The sequence below is a fragment of the Chironomus tepperi genome, unplaced genomic scaffold (assembly GCF_022539635.2).
Source record: "Chironomus tepperi strain 1889 unplaced genomic scaffold, CSIRO-AGI_Ctep_v1 contig_73, whole genome shotgun sequence".
Taxonomy (NCBI): Eukaryota; Metazoa; Arthropoda; class Insecta; order Diptera; family Chironomidae; genus Chironomus; species Chironomus tepperi.
The window spans coordinates 63,828-80,750 of NW_027226195.1; the positions used below are offsets into that span (position 1 = coordinate 63,828).

Below are 16,923 nucleotides of genomic sequence, written 5' to 3' on the forward strand. Positions count from 1 at the left end.
TTTTTTTTGGAATAAAAATGTTTCTCAACATGGAATATGGAAGAAATTCCAAATTAGGGAAGCAACAAAAGTGAATATATAATAATGCATGGATAGGAATGAATGAACAAGACAAGAAGTGGATTCGTGTGCAGAAATACTTAAAATTTTGTTTTAAAAAAAATGACAAAATCAGGAAAACAACAACAAATATGTTAAACTCTCTGTCCAATTACTTAGTTCAAATGGGTTTTAAATTATCAGGAGAGAATCGGAATCAGCTGAATTTGTCAAAATGGTTGAAAATAGATGTTAAAAACACTAAAAGTATGAAAAAATTTCCATTATCATAAAAAAATTTACCTAATCCCTCCAATTTTATTAAATGAATTAATTTTTTTTAAATTATCTAAATGATTTATTGAGTTTTTAGCACTATTCATTTCAGTTAGATAATGGTGAAGATAATGTTATGTTTATTCGACTCTCAAAGACTCAGTTATTCTCTTTCCTTTAATCTTAACGTTAACTTAATTAAAATTTTGGGAATTTGAAAGTGATTTTAAGCTTGTTGGAATTGAAAAACATTTGTATGGTTTTGTGGTGAATATTCTTAGATGTTGTGAAATTCACCAATTCAAAATAATTACATTTAGAACAATGCAATTGTTTCATCAAAACCATACAATTGCTTATTAAATGTTTCAAAACCTTACAACAGACAAATTATTTGAAATTCTAAATTCAAATTTGTCTAAAACTTTACAAATTTTTGTTGAAAACAACACATTTCCAGTGAAAACAATGCAAATTCAGCTAAAAAATTCAAATTATTATTCTAACGGTTTTTTAATCACCTTCAAATTCCTAACAAACTCCCATTTTTAATCTAATTTAATAATAAATTCTATTAATTAATTAATAAATTAATATTAATAATGTTACATATTGACTTAATAATGCAAAAAAGGTTTACTTTATGCATGGTTAAAATTATGTTTGAATCATATTGATTTTTTTAGGAAATTATGTCAATGTTTTAAAAACGATGAAATCATGAATAGGAGGTGAAATTAATGAAAAATATTCCATAAAAGTTATCAAATATGAAATTGCATAAAACGCAAAAAAAAAAGATGAAAAAAATTGTATTTTAGCTGTAGCATAAAACAACTCAAAATTGAATAATTTTAGAGAATCTAGAAAAGTTTCATTCAATATTAAAACAAGAAAAGTCAATAAGAGCAAAATGCCAAAAAAAAAAAAATTGAAGAAATTAGAATTGATACAAGATTATTAACTCAAATTTTGCTTAAACATTAAACATTAATCGTAATTAAAAAAAAAAAAAAAAAAATTAACCAGAAAAGATTGACATGAGAATTGATTTTAATTCATTTTCGCAACTAATTGAATTGATGGCAGGAAATTGAGAATGAAAAAAATAATAAAAATTGCAGACTAATAGATTTTGATAATAAACGTACATCTAACAACAAGTGAATTAAAAATGGAATATCAAACAAAAAAAAAGAATTTTAATTAATTTTTTTTCTCTTCCTTTTTTGAAAAATTAAATAAAGAAGAAAAGACACATTTGGAAACAGAAATGATGTTTATCGACAAAAAATTAACAAATTATTGCTTTTACTTACTCATAATTTTGACAAACTAATTTAATTAATATTTCAGGTGTTGGATTGGATGCATCGTTAAGTCATAAATTTAAAGTTTAGCTTTAATTGATGCACTTTTTAACTTCAATTTTTCGTACTTTTGTATTTAGATTATTTTAATACAAAAAGTTTAGACTTGTATGAGTTGGTGACTTTAAAATTTTTGAAGAAACCATCGAGCTGAAAATTGGAAAATTTAACTGTCAAAAATGATTTAAAAGAATAACAGTTTTTAAAAATTCAAATCAATTTGGTGACTGTAATTTGAAGAATTAACGATCAAATAAGATTTGAAAAAATAACGATTTTCAAAAATTCAAATTGATTTGATCATCTCAGATATTTTTTTTGACAAAATAAGTTCAAATTTTTGACTTTCGTTACTTTTTAAATATTTTTTGACCGTTATTTTTCAAAATTTTTAATTTCGTAAGGACCACGAAAACTTCAACTCAAACAAAAATATGAATATCATTAACATGAACGACTAGCTTCAAAATAATTTCCAGATATTTAATTAATTATCCAATAATTAATCAATTCAAAAAGATATAAAATGTATATAAATAAATATAATTATTTAAGTTTTAAGAAACAACATCTTTATTCAAATAATAAATTTCAAAGAAATCTGACGCTTATAAAGTTCATGAGATCGCAAAAACAAAACAAAAAATTGCTTAATCTTCAATTACATTGATAAGATTTAGTCCAGATTTTCCTAGCGATACAGTTTCAAGCATCATTCCATCAGATTTAAGGTGAAAAAGGAACTGAATGATGACATAGAACAAATTATTACGATCGTGACTACTTCCATGGATTTTGTCAGTAACAAAGTTGAATTTTGGTGTTATTGGATTGCTGCATAAAATGGCACATTTTGATTTGTTCCTCGTTGCTTCCTTTACATAATGATCGACGTTGGTCTTCTTAGAATCTCCAATAATGACATAGCGATTGTAAAATGGTCTTGAAATATCAGGAACTGGCTGCAATTGTGAATCCAGATAGCAGCAGAATAAATGGAACAAAATTCCAGCATCATTAGGTTTGTGGTCATTCTGATTTGATGGATCATAAGAACTGGATGTAAATTTATAATTTTTCAGGCAACTTCCTTTAGCAAGTTCGCGTATACGTTGAACAAGAAACTCTTGATTTGTTGTCAATTCCAAAAATGGAAGTAGCTTGGGTAGTGTTGGAACAAATTGAATTAACTGCTGATTCGATGATGCAATTTTCTTTAATCTCTCGATTCCAACATGTCCAATTTTCATGTCTGTAAATCCGCGCTGTTCAAAAGCTTTGTCAGTGTCATCGATAGCATGAACTAATGGTTCCAAAATTGTCTTATGAATATACATTTTTAAGTTGGCAACGTAATTTGAGAGCTTATTTGCACTCATTTGTCTTATTATTTCAGCATGCTCCTCATCCTTATTACTAAATGATTCATCCCTCATACTTTGCTTATTATGTGGCGATAATTGGTAAGTTAAATTTTTCAGTGACGATACAAAGCCATTTACATCAAAACTTCCCCAAAATGAGTTGAATGAGCTAGCTGCTAAATTATTTTGTGCTTCTGCAGCACTTGCGATCCTCTTTTCTTGATCATTGACGTCATTTAAGTATTCTTCCATCCTCTTACGATCCATTATGAAATCAGATTTATTGAATCTTGATGGTGACTGAAAGCTATAACTTGCATCTGAATGATGTGTTAAAGTAGAATCATAACTGCCGATCGATGTGTTGCTCATCCAGCTAGTATGTTGACTCAGATTCGCTGTACTTGCTAAAATATTCAAATAACAAGAAATTAAATATGAAATGTGATATGCTTGTGATAAGTTCAAAGTACTTACGTTCTCCATAACTCTGCCAACTCAAATTTCTTATGTTTCCTGCAAACATATCATTGCTCTCTTGTTTACTAAGTTTACTTTGTGTTGGCGCCTTCACGAATGAATTTGACTTATTCAGACTTAATAATATTCTTTGTTCCTCATTCTCACATGCAATTTCTTCGTTGAACCATGTGTAATACAGGTAAGTAATGATGTTTTTAAGTAGCGAAATGAGTATTATTAGACATGCTGTAACTTCGATCCAGTAAAATTTATCACTTTTGTCTGTTTTATAAACATCGAAAACTAGCACTGATAGAATGAGAAAATTAAATGAACTCCATTTAAGTGAACTCTTTCTTTTTATTTCCGCTAAATGTAGATCTAAAGTTTTGTTAATTAGATGAGTTTTATGCATTTTTCACAATTTTTAGAAATGCTTGTTATTTCCGCCGGTTTTTTGCGCCTTAAATTTGATACAAATGAGCACGTTTTTTAGCAGTTTGTTCATGTACTGAACTTGTCGATGCGTGCCTGTGTGTTAATTAACGATTAGCTATGCTGTTTTAATGGTTTTATAGGTTTTAGCCAAAATTATTTTTTCAACTAAATTTCTGAGATGACGTAATTGCAAATTTTGTAGAATTTGAATTTTACAAAACCGTTAAATTTTTCAAAATTTTACAATTTGAATTTTAACGGTATTAAAAATTTATTATAAGGAAAATAAATGTTAAAATAAGTAAATTAAGAGTTATCCTTGTTGCAGTACAAAAATGCGCATAAGACACGCATATACTTTAGAACATTTTTACTTCCTGTACTAAAGTTTGTTGTTGTTGTTGTAAATTTAGTTCACATTTCTGAATTTAAAAAATTAAATAAAATCAATTGAATTCATCAAAATATCATTGAAAAACAATAGTAGGTCAACTTAAGTAATCCAAACATGCAGATAACATTGAAAATCACCAAAGAAAAGTCAAGAAAAGTAATTAAATCCAGTTTTAAAAACATCCAGCATAAAAAAGCTCATTGTGCAAAATAAAAAAAAAAATAAAATATTGTTCTAAAATCGAGCAATGAAGGACTGAGAAAAGTTTTTATTCACAGTACAATAATAAAATTCGCTTATTTGGTTTTAAAAACTTGATAAGAGTGATGTAAAGTGTCATATTTTACTAGAAATTATTGTAATGTTTGTGTTTAATGTGAAGTTTTCATGAATTGACGATAATTTAATGTGAAAAATGTCAAATCAAAGTGCGCTGTATTAATAATACAGAAAAGTCATAATTAATCTATTTAAAATGACAATGCATCAGTAATAAGTTCAATTAATCGAATGATTAGGATGCAACAAACAAAATTGAGATAATTCTTTTAAGAAAATATCATTAATTAAATGCATTTAAGTGTATAAAAATATAAAATAGTGCACATCTACAACAACAAAAACAAAAGAAGAGAAGGAAAAGAAAAAGAAAAAAAATTAATATATATTATATATCATGAGTGCTATTCATTTTCATATCAAATCACAACGTTTCGTAGTGGCATTTTTAATATATTCTGGCTTATCATATGCAAGTTATGGTTAGTATTGAATATAAATTGTGTATCAATAATTTCGAGGCATTTTATTAACTAGTTTAGATATCACATTCGCGCATATATACTTTAATAATATTGTTGTTGCTGACTTTTTTTTTGGGATGATTGAGAGCGAGAAAGGAGAAAAAGAGCAGCAGCAAAAATAGTGAAGAAGAACATGAAAAATAAACTCATGATTTTTCAGAGTTCATGCTGTGCTATGTACAAGCTTTGCTTGCCTCTCAGTACGGAAAGAATGACGTTTATTTATAGAACTTTCACTTTTATATTTGTGTACAAACAATATTAATATTGAAATTTTTTTTAAAAATATTCATTTAAATGTTTTACATGCGAAACTCCTTTTTCAACTTCTTCCATATTTGCTGTTGTTACCATATTTATCTGTTAATCTTTAAGCAAATTTACTGCCTTTTATTTTGTGAATAAATCCTTTCCTGTTTGGTCATATTGACTTTTAAAATTTCAAGAATCTAGACTTCTTTTGTTTATCTAAAAGTTTAAGTAAATTTACTTTTCAACTCAGTGCTTCTGATAATATTATAAATATTTGATTATACCCTGCGTAGCTTCCTGATAATGTTGCTTTTACCTAGGTTTTTTTTTATTATATTGTTTGTTCAGTTGTACTGCCAAAAAACGTATGGCTCGAAGTAAACTTTCGTCAATTTTGAGATAAAAATATTACTTATGGAATATTTATTGATACTTGAACTTGATATTACTGTAGAGTAGATATGTAGAATAATGATTAGGGTCTGTTGAAGACAAAAAGGCACTGCTATCTATGATTTATAACGCACTTTTGAGTAACTGATAGATAATTTTTGGCAGATTTGGGGTGCCCATTCTACAAACTTTTTTGATACTCTACTGGTGGTATAGATTAAGTTCAAGCTGCTGTCAATCATAGTTTATCATTAAATCACTTAAATCCTCTGTTTTGGTGTCTGAACAGAGTGGAATTTGGAGTATCGAGTCATATATAGGCGAATCTGCCAGTGCGAGAACATGGCCACTATTGCCGAGTAGTTAAGCAACAGACCGGGTATATGTTTCACTCTTTTGTGAGTACTCGGGTTAAATTCTTTCCGATTCTCAAAAGAAACTGATCTTCCAATCATTATATAGAGTGTTGTCGATATGACAAGAATTTGCACAATGCTGACGACTGGAATTCGAAGTAAACAAAGATTTTGTACAGAACTAACTTCATACAAAATTCCAGTTGACTTCGATCTCTGCTCACGACATTAAACCTAAATAAGCTTCCACCATCCTAACTTTAACATGCCTATTTCCCGTACCTGTTCTCCATTAACCTTTACTGGTTCTCCTTTGGTCGTTATTCGATTCTGAATTACAAATGGAATTTTTAAACTTCAATTCTTCGTTCAGTGTTGTGTCTTAGCGAAAGTATGCATTTTCATTGATATGAACTGCTAACGGGTTTTCCCTTTTATTCAACTTTCCCTAGTCCAGAAAACTTCATATTATTTCTTCTCAACTCTAGACGTCATTGGACATAATATTATTTTTTGCCATAAATTCTGTGTCTAACACAAATGAGCAAAGTCCAAAGAGATTAATATATAAAAAAGAAGCAAAAATAAGTTTTTAATTTGCTTGAAAGTTGAAACACGACCTACCGCAAACGATGAAATGTGAGATGTACAGAGTGCTGATTAGCCCAATATAGCCGAATTATTCTCAATATGCAAATAAGGCGAAGAATTAAATTCCATAAAATTTTAATTATTTGATTTAAGGTTTGACTGTTATTTATATTTATTAATATTTATAACATTGACCCTTGAAATTATCAAGTCTGTTTTTATCCTTATCATTTTGACACGCTTCATTTATTTCTGGTTATCAATTGAACATTATCTAAAAAGTAAATATAAATCATTCAGTTTTAGGCTCCGAGTAAGCAAATTAAGTCAATAATAAATAGATCACACAACTTGTTTTTTTTAAAAAAGATTTGTCTCAGTAATCGTTCGTTGATTATACATGCAGTATAAGCGATTCAGACATAACATTGAGGCTCGCTTTCGACATGATAAAAATACTTTTTTATGGTCGTTAATCTGTCAACATTAACAAAAATTTATAATATATTATTATTGTTTATTTATAGGTAAAACTATCGAGATAAAGCACAGTAAGGATTTGTCAGAAGATAACGTCGTGAGTCAAGATTTTATTCATCCGAATGCGGCTGCCATTCATGCCACACCAGATCCTCTAAAAATGTCACAAAGATCAACGAAAAGTAATAGACAGCATGTCGCATTATTTTAATCAATTTATTCATAAAAAATGTTCATTTTTTTAGCTCTCATTAAATGTTATTGCGATCACTGTGCTGATACAAATAATATATGTGAAACTGACGGATACTGTTACCTATCATGGACACAAATTGATAATAATTATCAATATAGTCAGAGGTAAATTTTAAGTGATTATTTTTCAAATTATTTCACACAAATCTCTCAATTCAAATGTGATTTTCGTGACTATTTAAATCGAATTTTAATTTATTTATTTTGGAGTTTAAAAGTACAAAAAAATTTCAAAAAATCTGAAAACGAAAAATCAAAATTAAATTTATTTTAATTCATTTTTAAAAAAGAGTCGGCTGTCTAAATACTACGCGATTCTTTCCACCCGAATATCCACGTTGGTGTTATTCAAGCGATGATAACTATTGTTGTAAAAAGAATTTCTGCAATGACGTTAACAAAATTCAACGAAAAACCGGTCCACAGCCTGATTCGCGAGATTCTGACCGTAAAGATCAATTTTTTATTATTTATTAAATTTCCTATTTTGCTTATTACTATGTTTGTGATCGAAATTGCTAATATTTGAAATCATGAAACAAACAAAGCATTTTTTTTATTTAAATCTCATGAAATCCTTCCACGAATTGAAATGAATTAACTAAGATATTTGATTTCTTCTACTTTGTTTTATTATTTATCTCATCTACTAATGTATTTTCTTTATTTTTTTTTGTGTGTTGTTAATGTAATGAATAATAAGATTACTAAAAAAATACTTCTTCTTAGGGAGCGTTTCTCTTGTGAACTTTGCGATTTTTTTTAATGTGGTCGATCATTACCCTACCCATAAAAATTCAGATATTTCCTTTATCTCTTGTTTATGGAATTCATTTGGGATATTGATGCTCATTGTATATCGCTTAAGATAGTGATTAAAATATTGTAATTCATTATATTTTTTGGGATTCATAGGCGGGGGCTGTTAATGCAAAGATAATGACTTTATGTCTAATTTGAACTTTAAATTGTTTGAAGCTTTTGGAATTCAGATGACTTTGTATCTACGATTAGTTCAAGCATACGAGCATCTAAATTAGATATACTTTGTATCCTATCATTTTGGGCAGTTCACAATACCAGCCTAAACGTGAAATATGGCGAATCGATGTTTACAAGTCGAAATTACATGTGGTCCTTTCAGGACAACAGAGCACTGTTTCGTTGGAGCGGCATTCCGTACAGAGAAATAGAACTCGAGAAACCACAATGCGGTGAATAGTTTAAATCATCTTTCACGATCCCGCCAGGACAACTTCGCATCTTATCATTAAAACGACGACTTAGTGATGTCCTAGCGAATTCTGGGAATTTGGACAATCTTAGCTTATTGTTTCTAATTAGCTCATGACTGGGGATAAGAGCTCAATGTCTACTCGAATTTCGTATGAAAAAGTCGATTCAACTCGATTCCATATAAAACTCCGGTCGATTTCAAGCTCTTCTCAGAATTCTATCTGGTCTCAGACAATTCTCTAATCAGCCTTTTGCTTATTAGCTCTCTCAGAGTCAAAACAATTTCTTGTTTTATCGTTTTATGATGAATTTTTCACTATTAGAACATGACAAAATAGAAATCATTATCTAAGAAATTTTAGATAGCGCTGCTTAGACCCCAAACGAGGATTATCAAATAATCTATTTTATCTTTTCTAATTCTAATCTTCCCTAAAATAAATAAGACCACACAAGAAATTAATTAGTAGTTTGTATCAGTGGTGGGCAACTTGAATGCCTTCAAAATAGGCCGTGTACTGTTTTGATCAGAGTTGCAAAACAGGCAAATGTGAGAGGCAAAAACTGTACAAATTCTTGGTAATTTGTATGGCTTTATTCATATGAAAAATCAAACACATCAAGAATTTGTACGGTTTTTGCCTGTCACATGCGCCTGTTATGTAGCTCTGGTATTGATCGAAGCTTACAATCAAAAACTCCCCTAACAGCCAAAGAAACCGCTTTTAGGTACCGTAACGGTAATTCTGTATCATGAATGAAAGCATGCTGTTATTCATGGAGCCTACCAGCCAAAAACCATGCTTTCATGGTACAAAAACACCGCTAAGGTACCTATAAGTGGCCTCTATGCCTTTTAGGGGCCATGAATATTAAAATATTGCCAACCACTGCTCTATATCAACAGAAGTGCACAAGAGAAACTAACTTGCTATCTTGCAAATAAAAAAAATCGCATAAAAGTCGATAATCTAGATTTCATACTTGATTTGAAAGTCCCAGCAACAAAAACAAGACGGTTTGAAACTGCTTTGATGATTGAAATTTCGTTTTCAGATAATTTTTTTTTGATTTTAATATATTTTTTTCTTTTGCTCAACTCTAATAAAACTATTAACAAAATAATAATTTTTTCCTCCAAAAATATTTTATCCACTTGCAAACACAATTTGGAAATGAAACGAATATATAAAAAAAACTCTAAATTCAATTTGATGATATCACCCGAAAATGCGAAATGTCGTGTATTAATACCAAAAAAATGAAAAAAAAATATTGCGAACATAATGAATATAGGTGCATAGAACGAATTCACATCCTTGAAGGTCGTTTACCTCTACAATGTTATTCGTCAAAAGAAAAAAAGGATTTTAATTCAGATTGCTGTCAAACAGATTTTTGCAATAACGGCATAATGCCACAGCCAGGTAGAAATCTTTTTTTTTTTAATTCCTCAAAAAAACAAAGCAAAATATTTCAAAACTATAATTCTTTTATTCATATCGTATTTTATTAATTGGCAAAAGGCTATATATCTTTAATACTACTTTTATTATTATTATTATTATTATTATTATTGCTATCTTTATTAAATAATTATACACTTTATCTTTCTTATTCCTTGCATATTTTTACAAGATTATTTTTTTTTTATTGCTATTTGACTGACATTAGAGGTTCCTCAGTTTTGTTGTTGTTCTTCTTGGAAATAAGATACAGAGATTTTTTTTGGAAATTAAGTTTCCTATTGCATGACTCAATGAATTCCTTATTGGAAAGAATATTGTTTATACTAAATTAGAAATAACAAGTGGATTAGATTTCAGTTTGTCTTAAATTCTAATTGATAAGCTTGATGCTAAGCGCAGAGTTGTCAGATAGTGGGCTTTTGAAGGGAACCTAGCCTTCATCATGATAGTTTTCGCCAGTTTCTGTTTCTGTCTAGATATTATCTATAGAAAGGTTCTTTAGGCTTGCCGTGACAAAGGCAATACTTAGGCAAAGGCTGCATAGGAAGTTTGTTTCCTTTCTGCAGGAAATGCCTGTGTTAGAAAATCGATAGATGACAACTTTGGCTAAATGTGTCAAGTGTAATTAGAAAATGAATTTTAATTAAATTTGCATAAATTGAATTTTTCCATTTAACTAAGGCAACGTTCGGAAACTACGCAACGCTTAGAAGGAAAGGAGGTTAACAACTTAGCTACGGAGTACAAATTTTGGTTCAAACCCTAGCAGACAAAGAACGTGCTCTTAAGAACAGAGTAAGCTTAGAGCAACTCTCACGAGCATGCTCATCTAATATATTTAAGATGAACAAGCTCTCGAAAACATGATCTTTGCTTGTTAAGGAAAATTTTGTTACTAAAGGTGGCGGAAAGTGGAGTTTTGTTCCAAAAACGATATTTTTAGCGTTACGTAATTTTCGAACGTTTCCTAATTCTAATGAATTGACTATTTTGCAGTATTTCAAAAAAATTCCTTTCTACATTTAATAATTTTCTTTGTCTTAAAAGCAAAAACAAAACGTATTACAAGAAATAATGCGAATAAGCGCAAATTGTGAAATCGGGATTATTCCCATAATAACCTGATTGAGATTACTACTCTAACATTTAGCAAAATATTAACTGACGAATATAGAACCGAAAAAAAAATCACTAATGTAAAACATCACAAGAATTGATATTTAATTTTGTTGGGATTCGAACCCTAGAAAGTATTCAAATTAAATACATATTCTAACCCTGATGACGATCCATTCTGTCATAGGAACTTTACTTTCGTATTGACAAAATCAACTATTTCAAGACATCAAACAACAAAACTAGAGATCAAAGCCAAATTGAATTCGACACAGTTTGCTAAGTACTGATTGAAATTTGTATGAAATGTTATACTTCACAAGAGCCAGCAGAAACAAATATCCATGCAAATTGTAATCAGATTTTAACAAACCGAAGCGAATTCAAGTCTTCTTTGATCTCTGATGAACAAAACCAACCAAAATTGAACCTCTAATAAGTAGAATTTTACTGTAAAAACTTGATTTAATTCATTATTTTTGAATGCATTTGTAGCTAATTTTGTTGCTATAAATTTTATTATTGCTCCTTACTATTCGCAAATAATTAAAGTTATTGTCTTGTTTACTAAAGAAAATCAGCACAAAAATGCGATTAGAATTATCATTTGTAAAGGTTTAATGAACTTGCATTATTTTTATATTAAGTAGATAGCTGTACATTTCGCTAATTTTTTATATTTGATAAGACAATTGATTAGGCACTTAATGTGCCTACATCGCAATAAGTTCTTAGTTCTAAGACGATTGACATCAGAAACTGATTTGACTTATAAACTCATGATTCCATCAATCATACATAAAATAATTCTATAATAAGTCTCCATATATATTTTTATAGATGCTTCGATAGGAAACTATTCTTACCTCCCGGTAATCCATTACAGTGTAAAACGACTGATCCGAAGATTTCAATTAATATATGCTGTCATACGGACCATTGTAATGATAAAGCCCTAATTGAACTACCTGAAGGTATAACCTTTTTTGACAGAATTTTCTAAAAAATTATTGAGGGATTTAAATTCATAAAAAAGGCTTTCATTGTGTAACGGTTTTTGAGATTTAAAGTCGTTTTTTGAATCTTGGCAAAGTTCAAAGCTGAAAATTCCAGGTTCAAAATTAAAATTTAAATCTTTTAAAACCGTTATAATTGTTTCATATCTTTATTTTACAGTTTATATTTATTTTATTGTCTTGCAAAGCTCTTAGAGCAGGTATTGCATATGAAAGTTATAGTGAGACGTCCTTTCGCTGTTATTCTCATCCATGAAACAAACAATATTAATCAAAATTCATCAATTTCTTCAAAAAAGTTAATTCCATTTTTTTATATTCTCATCATGTGATCGTCCTGTCGTATGAATATTTCCTGTTAAGTATATATATTATGCAAGATGAAATAGTTCAGTGGAATTGAATGTGCTGAATCTCAAAATAAAGATGGATTAATATAGGAATAACTGAATGAACTGATCAATTAGAATTGACATTGTCATAGGGTAAACTTACTTACTATACAAAAATAGGAATGGACATTTTTACATTTGACATCATCAATAAAAATCGAGAATTTAATTCTTTTTGGTCATGTCGAAAAAAAACCTCTTTTGGCGAGCTGTTGCTTATTCATCGCTGTTCTCAAGCATTTAAGACATTCCGTGAGAACAATTAAAAATTCACAGACCCAATAATCGACTACCTGAAAGAATTAAAATCTCACAGACTTGTACTAAGAACTTCAACATTAATTTCAAATATATATCCTCAAAAAAGTTGTGCTGTTCATATTTAGGTATTTAAAAATAATGTGTATGTTTATTAATATTTTTTTAATCTATTTTGTGTGCTATGTAGCTGTGGGCTAAAAGCTTCTTATTTTTACGCATGCTTTACACAATTTTTTTTATTTCATTACTTATGGAAAAATTATTCATGCACGAATGATTTTTTGGCTTTATTTATTGCTTAATTTTGTTAAGAAAAAGGATTGAGGCAGTACTTTGAGTTGATTCGATAATTTTTGGGAATTTAAGAGTTAGGCACAGAGTTGGCAGGACTTTGTGTGGAGTTGTGTTTGTTTCACTGTGGAGTCGCTCCACAAAAAAAGTGAAATCGCCGCCACATTGGTGTCCTGTCAACTCTAGTAAGACATATAAGCTACCCAATAGGCATCATGTCAAAATTAACCCATCAAATTACTGCATCAACATTCCTACTTATCCTTACATCCATTACATAAAATATTAATATCAATTTTCCATCCCAATCTAGTTCCAATGCAAAAGGACAATCTTTTGGAGCCATCAATACTGTTTATTGCACTATGTGCATTGCTGTCATGTATTTTTGTGATTGGTGTCATCTCAATGTTTTTCCTTTTACGCAAACGAAAGCAAAATAGTGGCGGTCAGCCATTAATAACTGAAGAGTCGTTATGTGGACAAACACTACATGACATTATTGAAATGACTACGTCGGGTAGTGGCTCAGCTGGCTTGCCATTATTAGTTCAACGATCAATTGCACGACAAATTCAGTTGGAGAAGATTATTGGAAATGGACGATTTGGGCAAGTTTGGGTAAGTATTATTATCTTATGTACTGTAGAATTGTTTAGTAAATTTTCATTAATTTTCAGGTCGGCCGTTGGAGAGGCGAGAAAGTTGCAGTCAAAATATTCTCAAGTAGAGAGGAATGTTCATGGACACGAGAGGCTGAAATTTATCAAACTTCAATGTTGCGTCATGACAATATTTTAGGATTTATTGCTGCTGATAACAAAGATAATGGAACATGGACACAGTTGTGGCTTGTGACTGATTATCATGAAAATGGATCACTTTTTGATTTCCTTAATAATCATACTGTTAATGCAAAGACAATGGTTTTAATGGCATTAACAATTGCAACAGGATTAGCACATCTTCATATGGATATTGTTGGTACATTTGTCAAGGACTGTAAGTCACAGTGTAAGGATTGTAAGGAATGTCCAGGAAAGCCAGGAATTGCACATCGTGATTTGAAGAGTAAGAATATCCTCGTTAAAGCTAATTTGACATGTGCGATTGGTGATTTAGGTCTTGCTGTGCGTCATAATGCAAAAACAGATACAATTGATATTCCTTCAACCCACCGAGTTGGAACAAAACGTTACATGGCTCCTGAGGTATGAATTGGATATTCATAGAAGGATCAACATATCTAAATATTTACTTTTTTTTAGGTTCTTGACGATACAATTAATATCAATCATTTTGATTCATTCAAACGTGCTGATATTTATGCATATGGATTGATATTATGGGAAATTGCTAGGAGATGTAACACTGGCAACATGTATGAAGATTATCAATTACCTTTCTTTGACGTTGTTCAACCTGATCCCAGTATTGAAGAGATGAGAAAAGTAAGCTGTACTATGAAGGTTTTTTGACTTAATTTTAATGCTTTTACTCATTTCTAGGTCATATGCATCGATAATCAACGCCCAACAATCCCAAACAAATGGCAAGTATCGGATGTATTACACGGAATGTCAAAGATCATGAAAGATTGTTGGTATCAGAATCCAGCAGCACGTTTAACAGCATTGAGAATAAAAAAGACGTTATCGGCACTCAGTGTCAATGAGAAACTTTAAGCATTTCTATCGCATGTGAGCGAATGAACTTTAATTTATCAAAAAAAACAATTAAGCTTAACAAATTGAATGCAAAGAATGCATTGATTTTTTTTATATATATATTGATTGGACATGACTAATGAATATTATTTATTTCATGCCCGAAATGATTTGTTCATAAGTTATTGACCATTGTGTTATAAGTAATTGGCACCAATATTACGTTGTTTGATGTGAACAGCAGATTCTGGAATTATTATTGATATAGTTCTTAAGCTTAAACGTTTCCTCAAGTATTAGGAACCATCAAAAAGGTTTAAGAAGGACATACTAAAAGATTAAGTACCAAAATTTTTTTTTAAAAAAAAAGTTATACTACCAAAATATAAAAAGATTAAAATTAAGATGATGATGAAAAGCATTTAGGATAATCAAAAGGATTAAAAATGTTTGTATTGGCATCTGAAAAAAAAATGGTGAAAAAAATTCTTAAGAGAAGCAGCTTCATTTTTAGAAATATCTATCACTTGTAATTGTTATCGTTAGATGTAATATAAAATGCTGATTAGTTCATAACGCAGACATACAGTACATCTTATTTTTATTAAAAAAGAAAAAAATATCAAATTTACTTTCATTCATTGATCTCTTGTCATTATCGATACATATATTTACAAACAAATACACACCCCACAACCACAAAATGCATATATAAACCTCCTGTTTTATATTTTATATTTTTTTTGTGCTTTTGTTATTTTGATCAGTTTTAATTCTTTTTTTTATTTTTTGTATTTAAGTGATTGATTAATTTCCTTTAGTTGTTGCTTTTTTTAGTATTTAAAATGATGTCAATAGAGGAATTTAGATTGTGGAAGGTTGTTTGGTTAAAGGATGAAAGGTTATAGAGCTTTGGGTTCAAAAGATGAGCTTTTTAGTTCAAACTTTTGGTTTTAATTCAGAATTTATTCAAAAATTTGAATTTTTTTGAACAAATCTTGAATCTAAGTCTCAAAATTTGAACTGAATTGTCTGATTTTGAACTTTAGGTCAAAATATTGAGCTTAAACATCTGAATTATAACTTAAAACTCAAATTTTGAACTTCAAATTTCAAAAAATGATTGAATTGAAAGCTCTAAACTTTGAATTTCAAGTTCAATTTTTGAATTTTAAGCTCAAAATTTTGGTTTTTAAGCTCATTAAATGAACTTAAGGTTCAGATTGAAACTCAAACTTTTAAACCTGAAAATGTGATATTCATGCATTTTTGACAAGATCTGAGAATTCTATAAAAGATAAAATTATCCATCATTACTTTCAAATAGAGTTCGTCGTAAATTGCAAGGCTTGCAGTCTTGGACGAACTATGAGGTTTAAGCCAAGAACTGCAATCCTCCGCATTCAAAATACAGCAAATACAGACCTGTAGTTCTTAGGCAAAACCTTACTCTCAATTAATAAATCAACAATCTTCTCAACATTTCAAATCCTTTCTATTGACATCTGATGAGCTGTAATTTATGTAAAACATAAAGAAAAACTGTGTTGAAAGTAAAACGTGTAGAGCATATAAAAAAAAATAAATTACCTGAAGACCTGAAATAATTAATTTCCATAAAACATATTATACTATAGATACCTATGATGATGCTGAAAAATAATCTACAAAAACCATTGCAATAGTTACGAACTACTTCCAAAAACATAAAGTAAAAACCTCCTTTTTCTCCCCACAACAAACAGAAATGTCCATGGAAATTATATCAGAAATGATTTCATTGTTCAATAGAAAAATAAAACAAAAGAAATATTTTTATGTTCTTTTTTTGATGATAAAGCAAAATACACACACACATAACAATTGTGGCATTATTGCCATACCTGCCAATCTGTACAAAAACTTCACTTTATCTCCCAGTTGAAAAAAATTCCTTTCCACAATAAGACATGAAAATATTATGGACTTCTATGAACATTTCTTAAATTATAATGCAAATAGA

General features: G+C 29.4%; 2 protein-coding genes and 1 long non-coding RNA gene across 5 annotated transcripts; 1 reads left to right on the top strand and 2 right to left on the bottom strand.

Annotated features, from left to right (window-relative positions):
• Window positions 1-2,260: 2,260 nt before the first annotated feature.
• Window positions 2,261-4,048, bottom strand: LOC139100920 (transmembrane protein 209). The gene is made up of 2 exons (XM_070653701.1): window positions 3,527-4,048; window positions 2,261-3,456 (listed from the first exon to the last, which is right to left on the bottom strand). Exons 1-2 carry the CDS (start codon window positions 3,924-3,926, stop codon window positions 2,336-2,338), a joined length of 1,521 nt encoding a protein of 506 aa, XP_070509802.1. The 5' UTR covers window positions 3,927-4,048; the 3' UTR covers window positions 2,261-2,335.
• A 522-nt stretch (window positions 4,049-4,570) lies between these two features.
• On the top strand, window positions 4,571-15,838 carry babo (TGF-beta receptor type-1 babo). 3 transcript variants are annotated; one of them, XM_070653698.1, is made up of 8 exons: window positions 4,571-5,104; window positions 7,266-7,400; window positions 7,464-7,578; window positions 7,764-7,921; window positions 13,568-13,875; window positions 13,935-14,465; window positions 14,523-14,705; window positions 14,763-15,838. In XM_070653698.1, the coding sequence occupies exons 1-8, from the start codon at window positions 5,020-5,022 to the stop codon at window positions 14,937-14,939; spliced, it is 1,692 nt and encodes a 563-aa protein (XP_070509799.1). In that variant the 5' UTR covers window positions 4,571-5,019; the 3' UTR covers window positions 14,940-15,838. The 3 variants fall into 3 exon arrangements, with proteins under 3 accessions (XP_070509799.1, XP_070509801.1, XP_070509800.1); XM_070653700.1 differs by lacking the exon at window positions 7,764-7,921 and adding an exon at window positions 10,006-10,136 and having other exon boundaries at window positions 4,572-5,104; XM_070653699.1 differs by lacking the exon at window positions 7,764-7,921 and adding an exon at window positions 12,135-12,268 and having other exon boundaries at window positions 4,572-5,104.
• On the bottom strand, window positions 5,344-5,882 carry LOC139100921 (uncharacterized). Its single transcript, XR_011545489.1, has 2 exons — window positions 5,683-5,882; window positions 5,344-5,614 (listed from the first exon to the last, which is right to left on the bottom strand). It is a non-coding gene; the product is annotated as an uncharacterized lncRNA (long non-coding RNA).
• Window positions 15,839-16,923: the final 1,085 nt, after the last annotated feature.

Excerpts from the sequence above, each read along its gene's own strand:
- LOC139100920 (XM_070653701.1), bottom strand. The coding sequence starts at position 3,926 with ATGCATAAAACTCATCTAATTAACAAAACTTTAGATCTACATTTAGCG. Across the intron at positions 3,457-3,526 it reads TTGGCAGAGTTATGGAGAAC|CAAGTACAGCGAATCTGAGT; the intron begins GTAAGTACTTTG and ends TGAATATTTTAG.
- babo (XM_070653698.1), top strand. The coding sequence starts at position 5,020 with ATGAGTGCTATTCATTTTCATATCAAATCACAACGTTTCGTAGTGGCA. Across the intron at positions 5,105-7,265 it reads CTTATCATATGCAAGTTATG|GTAAAACTATCGAGATAAAG; the intron begins GTTAGTATTGAA and ends GTTTATTTATAG. Across the intron at positions 7,579-7,763 it reads AATTATCAATATAGTCAGAG|AGTCGGCTGTCTAAATACTA; the intron begins GTAAATTTTAAG and ends TTTTTAAAAAAG.